Genomic DNA, 14,029 nt, shown 5'->3' on the forward strand with positions numbered 1-14,029 from the left:
ATGCAGGAAAATAAAATTCAAAGAGAATTACTTCTTCCTTTACCTAGGTACTTTAAAAATACAAGAGAAATAAGAAAACTTGTCATCCTTTTATTTGTATGTTTTGTCTCTTTATTAACTCATAATTCTCTTTTCTTCCCGTACAGCTAAAGGTTAATCGTCGCGCCAGAGTCGACACCACGGCGACTTGCATGGATTCCCCACTAAAATACCACCTACATTCACGGTACCGATGTATTTGCTGACGTTACGTACGCCAAATTCCGCTCAATAAATCCACTTATCGTGGAAATATCTTGCATTTCGAGAGAAGCCCTCATTTCTTGTGCCTTCTCTCATTTAATCATTAGATTGATAATTGACACAGTGAGATGACAATATATGTGCACAAACTCTGACCAGGGTATGTTAAAAATAGGCATTACAGATTTAAATGTGTGTTATAATTAAACATTATATAAACAGTTCGTTTTAAAATTTCCTCGTCGTAATTTCGTCAAATACATCGATACGTTAAGCATAACGTGGTCACGTCGCAGGCAGCGATCCGCTTAGAACGCTTCCACGGTTTGATTAAAGACGACGCGCGTCGCTTCCATATTAGCTTGGAGTTTGAGCTGCGATAGTGGCAACACTGCGGTTAGAAACTACCATGAATATGTCGATCGATTTGTCGGGCGACGAGTTGAAATGTTTCACTTTTTGTTATGTTTGCAATTTCAAAATTAGAGCTGGCTTATTCTGGCAAAAGTTGAATGAATTATTTTTTTGCCTTTTGTAAAATGGTAAATGTGACTGTTGGTAAATAAAAGCAGTGTTGCCACTCTGCGGACGTGGTCCACATTAGTATGTACTATTTCACTTTTGTATAATTTTTAAATTATGAAATTTTAGCAATCAAGTATTATTTTAACAGCGTTGTGTTGCCCGCTCTCTTTTTAATTGGTCACAGTTTATGAGATTAAACCTTACGCTGTTCGCTCAATAACAATTGCTGGAACGATTGTATATAACGTGGTACAAAAATATACATTACGCCAGTCTATTTAAGATAACATCTTGTCATGTAATTCATGACTGTCCATTTTCATTTTAACCTTTTGGAATGTAATGTGAAAAAAATAATATCTATATGATCTCAATTACACATTTAAATAGGGCTTAATTTTGAAAATCAAATTAAGTTTCAACACATCAGAGTCATAATAATTAATAAATATATCATGATTGGTTTCATAAGCCACATTTTACCAACAAATGATTTTTAAATTAAAATTGTACAATGGCGGCAGACAGCGAAGCGAACAGCGAAAATTCTCAATAAAAAAATATTCCTGTATAAACATAGTCTTTACTAGCGAACGTTGACGACGTTTTAGTCGCTCGTGTGTAGAGACCTTTATTTATAAAGTCGCCATCAGTAGAAACTGCCAGTGTTGCTAGTAGTTTATATTTTTATTATTCGAAGTGACACAGACCACAATTAATGTAGACTGCGCATGTCTTGGCGATGATAGATCGCCTGATAAAGTTTGCCATCTCTGGGCCAATGTTATTAACAGTGTGATTTCAAATTTTTGTGGATATATAATGAAGAATGTCATGACCGCATGTTTGGTACTCAACGTTCTGTGTTTGGTCGTCAATGACAGTTGACAAAACAATTGTCAACTAAAAGTCGAAACCCTCTCAGATCGTGAAATCGTCCATCGATCAATTTCGTAACTTCGTGACTCTTCAAACCATGACATTGGCAGAATCACCGTTAATTTGGTGGAAGCCATAATATAGAAAATAAACTTTTTTTGAAACATTTGTAAGTATCGTTGTAATCTTAGACATTGGGATTATGAGATAATTTCTAACTCTACATACATGAGGTTATTAAATCATTCAGTAATCACACTTGCAATTATATCATTGGTTTTTAAATCTGTAATATGCCAATCGCATTAAATATGAAAGTATCGAAAGATCAGACGTTCTTGTATGGGCAAAAGTTAAGTTAAAGCCCCTTTCTATTTTACAGTACTTAAAATAAATCTAAATCTAAAATGCGTAGTCTATAACCAATGTGGTCTGTGGTAAATAGGGCAGTTTTAGTATGAGTATTGGCTCTGGAGATACCCTTGGGCGTTTTAAATGTGGACGAATGGTGATGTATGCTGCAAAATATTGTATGGTTGCCTCGCGTTCGCTTGTGTTGTGTTTAATATCCGACAGGATGCGTGAACTGCGGCGTTTCACATCGGCGACTGTACGAGATTAGTAGCTAAGCCTTTAGAAATTTACACGCACTTAGTTGAGAACTATTAGGATGAGCGATAGAACATTGTCTAATTATCGGTTTTAACGTGATGTGAACTAACTTTACGCCTAGCTATAGAATCTTAGCTGTACTCTGTCAAAGTCGAAATGACAATTAATGAAATTTGCCTCCATTTCTCTCGCTAGCTTATATTTGTGTCACCATACTTACCTTTTTGACACAATGAGTCGTTTTGCAAAATACCATGCAACATATGAAAAAGCGTAAAAAAAATGCGAAAAAGAGAGATGGAAAATCAATTTCGGCGTTGCCACGCCAACTGGAACAGAGTATAGTCAAAAATCGCTTAAAGACCTACATTATGATGCGATTTCCAATCGTAACAATGTATTTGTTGATTTAATTGTTATGTACGACTAACGCATAGTTGCGTTGTTAATATTATTTTAAAATGTTAGGAGAGTCGCCGATGTCACACGCCGCGTTTAAAAATATATATATGACATACAAATTATGTAATGGATTATTGGAAGTAATAAAACTCCCTTGTAATAAGTAGTAAGAGTAAGTATTGTGAGTGACAGTTAGATTCAGTGCGTTTGTTAAGAGCAACGTTTTGTGTGGTAACGTTGAGTCATGATGTAACCAGCTTGCGAATTGATTTATTGGCCGGCCCGTGGTTTGAACATCGAGCAATTTGTAAAACATTGTTGGTAATCCATGTCAATTAGAAAGAGTTGTATACTTTTGACTTTTTGGGTTTTGGAAAACACAGACAATATTTTTTATTTTTGGTTCTACCGTAGTGTGGAAGATCCCCATTTTTGAAGTCTTGTCTTTAAACTACAATTTCATTTTGTTTAATATTCACTGTAATAATGTAATGTATGTATCGTAACATAAATGATTTCTCATTGAGCTGAGAAGGCCTAAAAGAATAGCGATTGTGGGGATAAATGTAAAGAAATATGCGGAAAAATAAATGTTTAGGCATGAATGAATTTTTAAGGAAAAGCAAAATTAATTAAAATATTCGCTTAATTTGTCATAACTATACACCGAAGCTGTCTCGAATTTAAAGCATTCAATATATAAAATGTAGCAGTGCTACCATCTATCAAGAAAAATAAATTCTGTATTTTAAAATGCATGAAAGCTTTCAAGTTTCGAACGTCACAATACTAGCAGTGACACTAAGCGAAAAAATTTAATACAAATTCTCTACTTATTTTAAAATGACATCAAACATTTCAAATTTCGAACGTCGCATTACCAACAGTGTTGCCGTAACAAAAAATACCCGGGTCGCCATACTCGCGTGAGCCGGTACATTGCAACACATTATTTGCGCTAGCCTGGACTGACGTGCATGGCCTGAGCCTTCAGTTAAATCAGTGATTAATTGATGTATGAACAAGAGAATTGTATATTAATTTCGTAAATAAAATTCTTTCTGAAAATGTTTTCTTTTATTTGTAGTGATCTTAAAAGTATCCTAAAAATTAAGTTTAATTTTTTCAGATATGCCTTGTAGGAGAGGATGTACCTTGTAGGTATCAAATGGCAACCATTTTGACACTCGTGCACTTCTATTTCTTATTCTATTAATTGTGAACTTCTTAATCGTGATTTTCATTTACGTTAACTAGTAGAGTGTAGTAAGAAAATGATGTCTTGATGATCTGAAAAAAAAAACATTATGCGAGTAATTAAGTATATTATGCAAAAACATAACGTAAAGATATAATCACATCTAAATAAATAATTGCCGAGTTCTAAACAATCAGTTTTTAATGTGCTTGGTCTAACTACTCACTTTTATAATCTAGAATAGATGTGTTTTGTAATGTTGGTATTTTGGCAAAAAAATATGAAGCTGTCCTTATCAACGGATGTCTTGTCCCAAAAAAATGCATGGACCGAAAAAAAAAACAATGTCATGCATTTTTTTTTAATTTTTTTTTTTAATATTCTGAAGTACTTACAACAACAAATGTGTGCAAGTCCATGGGGAGAAACCTGCCAGCACGGACTATAGTCTGGCGTCTGTTGGCGAGCAAGATGTTAAGCAACATGCGCCTGGGACGCACACCCATCGTGTGCCACATGCCTTGGTATGCTGCGGTTGATACGCGATCGGCCTGTAATTGTAATAATTATCTCATTTATTATCATCATTTTATATCGGTAGACTATTTCAAGCATAAAAAGGATGTTTGTTCTTTGCACAGTCCACCATATTAAAAACTAACATGTTACAAAATGGCCGTTTTGAAAAAGGCGGGAATTCAATTTTTATGGCGCTGGATTGCAGGCATAATGGTATGCAGCATAATCGTCGCTATTAATTGTATTTAATAAAAATAATGAAAAATATACGGCTGTAGTTTGTTAGCCTCGAAGTAATTGGTGAAATAAACTCTTTAATCTAGAAGTACCTGTAATATAATTTGGTTTCCATAATAGCAATACACGAATATGTCGAGAGCAACAGCTGCCAAGTATTCTACCGTCACCATGTCGAACTGCTGTAATATAAATGATAGAATTGTTTTTTTTAAGAATACCATTCATAAGTATATAAAATCACGCCTCTTATTCACGTAGGCAGATACTACATCATTTCGCTTCATCCACATACATTCGTAATCTCCTCGGATTACATTACATTTTTAAGAACAAACTACAGTAGTGTTAATTTAGCCTTTTTTGACATGCATGGACATCTTTTGATGTCTGTTGGATATTAATGGAACGCCCGCGACAAATAAGTGTCCAAATCCGTAACACTTTCAAACCAAAACATCGTTACGAACAACATCTATCCTGAACTGAAATTGAAGTCGAAAAAATATGGTCGCGGCGTAGGCACGTTAGTAATCTTGCAGCTTCAAAAGTTTAAAAAATATTTTGTTAACGATCTGTCTGTTTTAGATATAGTTGACACAAAAATGATAAGTTGAAGAAACAATTCAAATAAAGATCATGAAAAATTTATAGTTTGAAATGAATAAGCAAGGTAAGCATGGACCTTTTGTTTTTCGCTGACGGTTTTAACCGTCACTAAGTAAGTATATTGTTCTATTTATTATAAACACCTGACGTTGTAAGTGTGAAGAAGAAATATATAAAATATATTTTATAGCTGAGATTACCAATGTAGCTGCATACAACAGTGTACACAAATATAAGGTGACTTGTATCACGCGCAGGGCCAGAAGCGGTGACACGAATTGCTCGAACTTGTCTTTGTAAACGTTGATTATCTGACAGACGCGTGCGCAGTCTCGAAGCGCGTCCACTGTCGCCTTGTCATATTTGTTGCTGTAGATATCTGATAAGAACAAAATTTTGTTAATAACTATCAGTAGACTCAAGCAGCTCATTCAAGTGACTTGATAGTAAATATATTGGCAGGTTTGAAAAAGAAGGGATTCCTCTTGGAATGTAAAAAGGAATTCAGTCATTCTGAACTCCCTGGCTGAAGGCTTGAATTGCATTATTCAAAAGGAATGATGGTGATTATAAAAAATAATAAGAACACTCACCAAAATTCGACATTTTATCCACAAAATGTGATTGCTGCTTTCCAAAAATTAATACTTACCTATTAGTGTTTGTACAAAATATAAAAATAATTTACTTTTATAAACATGTTAACATTAATTTGTGCGATTTCGTTGCAAACATTTCAATATTCGTACTTTGTTTGATACCTACATAGAAATTATACCATAGGGTTATGCTATTAAACCATAGGACTTAATTCGATAGTTTTGCAGAATGTATAAATTCCGTAAAATAACAAAGAATTCTAAGTTCAAGTAAACAACCACAAATTAGGCAGCCCTCAAAAAAAAATCTATTACATACATACATAAATCACGCCTCTTTCCCGGAGGGGTAGGCAGAGACCACATCTTTCCACTTGCCACGATCCCTGCATACTTCTTTCGTTTCATCCACATTCATAACTCTCTTTATTTCTTTTTAGCTTTATTAGCTCGTCGGTTTCGGGTACTCTATAACAGTCACAAAATATTACTTTTTTCATAAAAAAAAAAAACCACCATCTTTCTCCCATAATGGTTCTCCGACGGCGTCATCTCCGCCGTATTATAAATGTAGTGATGCAGCTCATCATCCAAGATGTCTGCATGCGACTTTGCTATGGCCGTGTGAAGAGTTCCGCCTTGCAAGAGCGCGGAGAACCGCGCGTTGCGGACTGAGCAGCAGAGGAGGTCGAGTTGGCCACAGAGCAAGATGGCGTTCGAGGCGAAGAACACGCCTAGGGCACCAAATATTATGTAAGTATTTTTAACAGGGTTGCGTCTGGTCTGCTGATTTATTATTATTCCTTATTGCTAACATCGCGTGTGTAAGAAAAACGCCAAGTCAGCGGTGAACGTAAATCCTACTAAGATTATAAATACGAAAGTTTATGAGTAAATCAGTATGGATGTTTGTCCCGTCCTATGTCTACCCCGCAAGGGATATAGACGTTATTATATGTATGTATGTATTTTTGATTTCGTCCACTGCTGAAATCGCGCCAAGCGTGACTTCCACCAACCATTAGGAAAACATATTTTCACATACCTAACTGTCCCATAGCGAGCCCGATGAAAGCTTGCCCCAGGCACTGACGAATAAACGCGAATTCCAGGAATGGGGATCTTGTTACGTCGGCGTAAATCCTGTTTTGAAGAGGCAGCTTCTTCCACACTTAAAAAAATGGATTAACCAATAAGACATTAAAAATATTAACCATTAAAGCGACTCTGTTTTAATGGCGCGAAAAACTATCGCTGTTTCACTTTTCATTATGATGCGAAACGGGATAGCGATTGTAAATAAAAACTGCGTCACGGGGGCTGGAAACCTGTTGCTAAAAAAAGTTATAGGTACTTAAAAAATAACAAAGTATAGTTGAAAATTGGTTTCTTGAGTGTAATCGTAAATAAAGTTTTTAAAAAATTCCGACCATAAAATAGAATGCGTTTCAATATTTTCATGACTTCGAAAAACTAAATAAAATATTAGCTAAATTTATCAATTCTCATCAAGAATGAATTCATAAAAATACATTACAATTAGTAGGTACATATTAATAAAACGCAACTAAAACTTACAGTTAACAATCTCCGGTATAACATACAATGTGACGCTGAACATGGTGCAAGCTGTGTAAAAATAAGCGAAATTCTTCGCTGTCTTGTAGCATCGCAGCATCGTCATGTTAGTCAAGCCGTTCGCCGAGTAATATTCAAAATTATTGTTCATAAACCCAATCAAATCGTACATCTTCTTTCTATTCACCACGAAATAACAGACTATTGCTATCGAAACAAGAGAAGGCATGCAATCAGCTAATTCATCTAAGCTATCCATCATCCCTGCCCATTCAATGTACAAATTAACGAATAAAGTCATCGGAATGTTCGTGAGAACGAACAAAACCATGCAGATGTAGACATTATTCAAGATTATTTGATATTCAGACCTCGGTTCTGGATACCAGTCCCAACAACCCACGATTTTTAAAGGGATCTCTAAGAAATGGGTGTAATTTGTTATCTTTTCGGTGTTGATCGTCGTATTTTGCTTAGGTTTTTTTCTGAAGAACATGGTGCCTGACTCTTCGAGTTTACAAAGCCGATTGATGAAAATCTAAATTCAAAGCATAAGTATTGATAATTGCCGTATTAGTGCCGCATATAAAGCGATTTATACACTAGAAAAGATAGGTAGGTACTCTTTGTATGCAATCATGATATATTCACGACGACGCTTAGACAAATTAGGTGAAGTGAAAACTGCTTTCCGACTTTACTTCCTTCACACTCGGTGTTCGGAATTCTTTCTTTAGTAATTTTTGTTATTAAATATGGTTTAGATTGTAAACATAAGTATGTAATGTAGAAAAAGCTTTACATGGGGAATATTTAATTTCAACTCGTTCAACTTCAAAATGTCGATTTGTTTAGCAACTAATTAGTTAATTGTAATTGCAGGTAAGTTTGAAACTTCTACCGTAATTAAAGGGTTTCTAAACTGATTTCAATTGTTCTACGAAATTAATAATGATCATACTGTAGCGGGAGCGATGATTCGGCTCGACCGCCACCAAAGGGAAGATCTTCCGCCAGGCTAGGTGTTATGCCTGGGGAACCGCGGCTCCAACGATGTTGTGTCGGAGGTTGTATATATAGCTCCAATCCGTGAAATTTCTGAAATCGCGATTTGGGTTCTTCGCTGCTATTGGCTGAGCGCGTCGATTTCTTCGAGATGATTGACAGTTGTTGTGTGATTTGATGTTGTTGACGAATGGCGTAGAGATGGCGCCACAGTACTCCCCCCCAAGACCGGAGGTCTGAAGTCTTGATCTTGCTGTGCAATCTGTGCTTCAGTTGTAGCTTGCAAGTGCCAGTTGTCTTCCAGTGAGTCGGAAGTTGCTCGAAGTCCTAGTGAGTCAGGAGTGAGCCGTTGCGTTGCTCGTAGTCTGCGGTGAGACGAGACAGTAGAGAGCGAAGTCGACTTGTTGGCGCCGGGAGAAATCGTGCAGAGCTGCCACGCTGGAGAGAAGAGCGGCCAACGAAGAGATCCAGGCGTGGGCTGCGGTTGATGCGTCGGTCGCCGAAGTCGATGAGAGTGAGTGCGGGTGGAGACAGGACCAGGAAGCTCGGTGAGTCGGCTGCGATGGACCTGCTGCGATACCCAGTTGCTGGCTTGCTGTGAGACTGCTTGCAGAGTGAGGAGTGATGCTGAGGATTGGAGTTGATGATGATGGAGAAGATTGCTTCCAATCACGTCGGGGTATATAGCAACTTGGGAATAATGTAGAGAAAAATACTATTTATAAAATAAACATATATTGGTTGCTATTTTAACAAAAAACTAACTTAAAATATATTGAACGAAAAATGTGACAAGAAACAAAAATCTTTCTATTTATTTATGAAGTATGACGAATGGCGTAGAGATGGCGCCACAATACCTACCTTAGGTAAGATATCTACCATATAGGTACAACACTTTTCTCATCATCTTGCAGGCGTTAATTTTGGTTTGATTCCTCCTGGTCTTGAGGAGCCACGGTTCTACCTGTGACCTCGGACCCAATCGAGTAGTCAGGTCCACAACATTTGCAGGAGAACCAAATAATCCAGGTGGCTCATCCAGCTGCCTGAATGTGCGGATCTACACGATTCTCTCTCATCTTAACGTAGGTGATCCCGACTGCATCGTTATAATAAGATGTAGGCGTCAAAATACGGGGTCTACTCAAGGCTGGATAATCACTTAGAATTCCCTTTAGAATTTAGAGTCCCTGCTTGCCTATACTTACAATTACTATTGTAGCGGCCGTTCAGTTCCATGGACAAACACTCTTTGACTTGACAATTTAGATGACCAAAACTGACAAACTTATGAAAAAAAGGACAATCTACATCGACACTAAGACGAGACGACGATAAGACGCACCTTGAACAGGCTAAATTCTGTTTAAATTCAGACACAGACAGACAGACAGACAACAGACCCTCGGCCCGTTCAACTCCTTGAACAGGCTAAATTCTGTTTAAATTCAGACACAGACAGACAGACAGACAACAGACCCTCGGCCCGTTCAACTATCTTTCAAGGAAGAGGTGGATAGCCGTCATTTGAGACTGCGTGTAGCACCCACCTTCAACCTTCGGCTTTTTGCGCACTTGGGTCCTTTATTCTTCTAAAAGGGTTTCATCCTACTTATCGAAACAAATAAAATCACAAAGAAAAATCAAACATTTATTAAAATGAACACATAATTTACTGTGGCATTCTGTTCAGCTCATTGGGTACCCATGGATGACGCGTCTCTGAAAACAAAATATATTATTTAGATACGTGAATTTATTATTTTCCATCACAATTTCCTAATCGGAGCTCGAAGGCCTGGGCCTTCAAATTAAAAAAAAAGCTGAGAGCCCGCAATCTATTCGTAGATGTCGAAGTCTTCACATAAATAGCCAGCCCTTTCTTGCTTACAAATCGCAAACCATTCCCTCCTAACTTAAGCCTTGAAACACCTTTTGATGTGAAAAACTTACTTCTCCTTAGATCTTTTGGCAGCAATCCTGTAGATCCTTCTCAGCTCTAACAAAGCCCTCATGATCACCACTAATTGCTGTTCGAAGTCCGACGGCTTCACATCAATAGTCAGCCCTTTCTGCTTACAGATCTTCGTGTATAAACTCCAAATGGCTGATTTAACGTGACAGAGTTCCACATGGCGCCTCGCAGCAGTCTCTTTCAGCCGGTTCAAGGCCAATTCCCATTTTATAACCCGGTTTCGGACTTTGTCGTAACGCCACTGTAATCAGGCCAATTTATTTATTTATTTACCTATTAAATTCTACCTTACCTGGAGAGAAACATAAAATAAATTTTATAGAACAAATTACGCAGATTAGGTTTGCCTCGAAGTAGGTTCGAGACATGTTTTACGAGATGCTAACTGAACGTTATACAATACTTCATAATAAATACTCTATACAAGTAAGCGTCCAAGGCCCAAGCCAATCAGAAAAAAATATTTTTCCATGATAACTTAACTGGGTATAAACACGGGACCGTTTACTGACACTTAAAAACTGACTTCACCAAAAGTAGTGCAAATAAAATTCACGAAAAAAGAAAGCAAAGCGTTTCTTTGACGGTTTTCATTTACCCTCAAATTGGCCAGCGTGTTGTTCAGCCCCATGATGAAGAGCTTCTTCTCCTCGGTGAGATTCGCGATCTCCTGGCGAGCATTCTCCAGCATCTCCAAGTCTCGTTCCTGTCTCTCAGCCAACGTGCTCTTAGCAGCAGCTGGTACAACAATAATTTTATAAGATTCTTCCATTCAAGTCAGACATCCACAGATCCACATCTCCGTGTTTGCAAACAAAAAAACATTTTTTGCTAAATGAACAAACGCCAATGTTCTGTGAGCCGGCATTAAATCGCGCTTCATCTCTTACTGCTGATATAGAAGTCAAACCCTCTGACAAAGTAGAATAAGTAACGACTAGAACAACCAGTACATGTTCGAGTTCTTTCCAGTAGATCTTTTTGATGACGATTTCATTCCAGTACCTATATTGCTTTCACTCTTTTGCGCTCCAAAGACATGTAGGGTTAGTGCTTGTGTTACTCGATCAAACATACAAATTCGTGTTAACCTGCAGTAAAACTTGCACTCAACTTAATGTCCTACCTATGTGAATAAATTATATTTTTTTTATACAAATCAATTCACCTTCTCACTTTAAAGTAAAAGCCTGAACATAGACCCAAAACTTTGGCCTTGTCTACTCATATTGTTGCTGAGCTCAACACTTACCTAAAGCCTCGTAGCGATTCAATACATCAAGGGGTTGCTTAAACTCCGGGTGACTGTGGACGACTGCCATCAGGTAATCCTAAGAAAAAACGCGACAAACAAAACAGTTCTTGTTGTATTTTTTCCTTGATGTAATAAAAAATAAAGAGGTACAACTAGCTTTTAGCGGGACTTCGCTTCCATAGGAATTTCTAGAAATAAAAGTAGGTCGTACCTATGTAACTACTTGAGGTCATCTCATTTTGTTCCCAGTTACTCTGCCGGTATCCGCTAGGTACGAGTATGTGATTTCTTTATCTGTTTGGTCCGGTTTAGGACTTCGGACAAAACTTTATGAAAATCGGTCAGGAGAAATTAAAATTACAACATTTTTCCCATAGATAATATTACTGAATGTTTTAGATTGTTACCTTCCTACTAATGAGAGATTCTAACCTCGTATATAGTATAATCCTTGACTTGTTTCTCCATTAGAGCCTTGACTTCCTCCATCTCCAGTACCCTCTCCCTCATCGCGTCCGTCTCCCTGGTCTTCCTCTCTAATACTTCAGCGTCCGCCGCCATTTTACGCTCGGCGCGTTCGCGTTTCTCTTGGTTTTCTCTGATGAACTGGAAAATAACTAGGGAAATAGTCACTTCTGCGTTTTTTTAGATCTACCATAATATATATGTTACAGTTACTAGTTAAACTAGTTTTAACTGTAACATATATACTAAGTAAGAAGATAAAACAGCATTATATTATGGTTAGGGAAATCGTGAGTAAACTTCAGAAAAACTATATGTACCTATCCATTGGCGTAATATATACAGACGAGGGTGGGCAGCCGAGCCGTCCACTTTAGAACGGTCGGTCGCTGGCAAACTGTTATATTCAATATATAGCTTGCAACGTTATAAATTATCTATTAAAATGATTTAGAAGTTAGGACTTAAGAAGAAGCCACAATCAACGCGGACTCTATCTCCTCCAGGAAGTGACGCAATCGGGCGGGACATACGCCTGATGGATAACGTAAATTTTGACAAATTCTTTTTCCTCATCAATTAGTCCTTATGTCTCTGGAGAAGAGACTGTTACTACGACTTTCAAGTCTTTAATGTGTTACATTTTGCGATTTACATCTGAATTTCTCAAGAAGAACCTTAACCGCTCGATCGCCGACCCTCTAGATATGAACCATACCTTGTTGAAGCTAATAAACGACTCCTTTAACATCATCTCTTTCTGACGCAGCTCCTCCCACTTCGCGTCCATAATGACGCGGTTCTTTTGCTCCTCAACCCGCTTCAGCGCCAGTTTCTCGTCTGCATCCATCAGGTCTCGACGTGCCTGCTCCATCAGGACTTGGGGCGTGGGGCGGGCGACGTCCCATACTGGGTATTTTCTACCGTGTAAAAATATGCAAAGATTATACTTCTTCCTACTGTGTTAATACAGGTTATGTCCTCCTTCACCTCTTCGGACCGGGGTGCGTCTTTTGAACATGATTCAGTTCCGAGAAAAACTATCGCGGATTCGTTTTTTCTTATGTCGTTAAAACGGGACAGCGATAGTTTATCGCGCGGGCAGGAGTGGTTGAATCAGGTTTTCAAACGAAGAGACTCCTATTCTGGCGTCCGCAACCTAGCAGGGAAACACAACACATATTGGATAATGGTAAGATGAATATGCCTTTTCCCACTGGTTGCCTTATTAATGGAATTATGTTTCAAATAGTGACAGTTGGCTAGCCCGTCGCCTTAAAAGAAAAATCCAAAGTTTATAAACCACTCACATGATTGGCTTTTATAATCTGCACAGTAACTAGGTAAGAGAAGCATCTCACACAAAATTTGTTATTATTCGCTACCAAATCGCCTGCTTATAATTGGGTGCCTATTCACTTAGTCGCCTTTTACGAAATGGGACAGAGTGTTCCTGTTCTAAAGGCCGGGAAACAAAGAGCAATAGCTACTCACTTCACCATATTGGCGCTTTCCATCAACGATTTATAGTATTCCTCGGCACATTCCACCGGCGGCCCATGCGGGAGAGCGATTGGAGCAAGATCCTTCATTACTTTCTTCATGTTTGCAATTATTAGGTAAAAATAGATTATTCGTACAAAAGTCGATGATTTTTCGTGTCAAATTGATTGTCTAAAACTAAGGCACCTAATTAATAAAACGTTGCCTAGCAACCATCTTTGTGATAAGCAAGTGTTATTGATAAGCAATTAGGTATCAACTTTTTAAGTACCTACTTAAATTAACAATCTAATCCTCAATTTATGGATCCTCACTTAGCATGGTCATCTATCTGACATATGGAATGCGTGCAGCACATGTGGTACGTGTGTGTTAATTATTCTGTCACACCTGTAATGTAATGAATGGAGAATGTAGTAGAT

At 37.7% G+C, this 14,029-nt stretch overlaps 3 protein-coding genes across 4 annotated transcripts in view; 1 reads left to right on the forward strand and 2 right to left on the reverse strand.

Moving 5' to 3' along the window:
* LOC106133244 (serine/threonine-protein phosphatase alpha-2 isoform) overlaps positions 1–3,729 on the forward strand; it is a 41,162-nt gene extending 37,433 nt beyond the window's left edge. The window contains exon 8 of the mRNA XM_013332897.2: positions 147–3,729. Coding sequence (XP_013188351.1) covers positions 147–150 — 4 coding nt within the window. The 3' untranslated portion in view covers positions 151–3,729. The remainder of the gene's footprint in view (positions 1–146) is intronic.
* A 26-nt stretch (positions 3,730–3,755) lies between these two features.
* LOC106133199 (putative odorant receptor 85e) lies at positions 3,756–7,897 on the reverse strand. The gene is made up of 8 exons (XM_013332844.2): positions 7,402–7,897; positions 6,869–6,994; positions 6,340–6,557; positions 5,818–5,851; positions 5,425–5,603; positions 4,708–4,797; positions 4,255–4,410; positions 3,756–3,951 (listed from the first exon to the last, which is right to left on the reverse strand). Exons 1-8 carry the CDS (start codon positions 7,895–7,897, stop codon positions 3,889–3,891), a joined length of 1,362 nt encoding a protein of 453 aa, XP_013188298.1. The 3' UTR covers positions 3,756–3,888.
* Positions 7,898–10,047: 2,150 nt separating this feature from the next.
* On the reverse strand, positions 10,048–13,977 carry LOC106133237 (coiled-coil domain-containing protein 42 homolog). Of its 2 annotated transcripts, XM_060950693.1 has the most exons (8): positions 13,879–13,977; positions 13,599–13,784; positions 12,823–13,024; positions 12,072–12,245; positions 11,637–11,715; positions 10,983–11,122; positions 10,363–10,625; positions 10,048–10,131 (listed from the first exon to the last, which is right to left on the reverse strand). In XM_060950693.1, exons 2-8 carry the CDS (start codon positions 13,706–13,708, stop codon positions 10,104–10,106), a joined length of 996 nt encoding a protein of 331 aa, XP_060806676.1. In that variant the 5' UTR covers positions 13,709–13,784; positions 13,879–13,977; the 3' UTR covers positions 10,048–10,103. The 2 variants fall into 2 exon arrangements, with proteins under 2 accessions (XP_060806676.1, XP_013188342.1); XM_013332888.2 differs by lacking the exon at positions 13,879–13,977 and having other exon boundaries at positions 13,599–13,830.
* Between the last annotated feature and the right edge of the window lie 52 nt (positions 13,978–14,029).

The sequence above is a fragment of the Amyelois transitella genome, chromosome 22 (assembly GCF_032362555.1).
Source record: "Amyelois transitella isolate CPQ chromosome 22, ilAmyTran1.1, whole genome shotgun sequence".
Taxonomy (NCBI): Eukaryota; Metazoa; Arthropoda; class Insecta; order Lepidoptera; family Pyralidae; genus Amyelois; species Amyelois transitella.

Excerpts from the sequence above, each read along its gene's own strand:
- LOC106133237 (XM_060950693.1), bottom strand. The coding sequence starts at position 13,708 with ATGAAGAAAGTAATGAAGGATCTTGCTCCAATCGCTCTCCCGCATGGG. Across the intron at positions 12,246-12,822 it reads CGTTTATTAGCTTCAACAAG|TTCATCAGAGAAAACCAAGA; the intron begins GTATGGTTCATA and ends GTTATTTTCCAG. Across the intron at positions 11,123-11,636 it reads GAATCGCTACGAGGCTTTAG|CTGCTGCTAAGAGCACGTTG; the intron begins GTAAGTGTTGAG and ends TTGTTGTACCAG.
- LOC106133199 (XM_013332844.2), bottom strand. The coding sequence starts at position 7,897 with ATGTTCTTCAGAAAAAAACCTAAGCAAAATACGACGATCAACACCGAA. Across the intron at positions 6,995-7,401 it reads TATACCGGAGATTGTTAACT|TGTGGAAGAAGCTGCCTCTT; the intron begins GTAAGTTTTAGT and ends CATTTTTTTAAG. Across the intron at positions 5,604-5,817 it reads GGATAAAATGTCGAATTTTG|ATATCTACAGCAACAAATAT; the intron begins GTGAGTGTTCTT and ends TGTTCTTATCAG.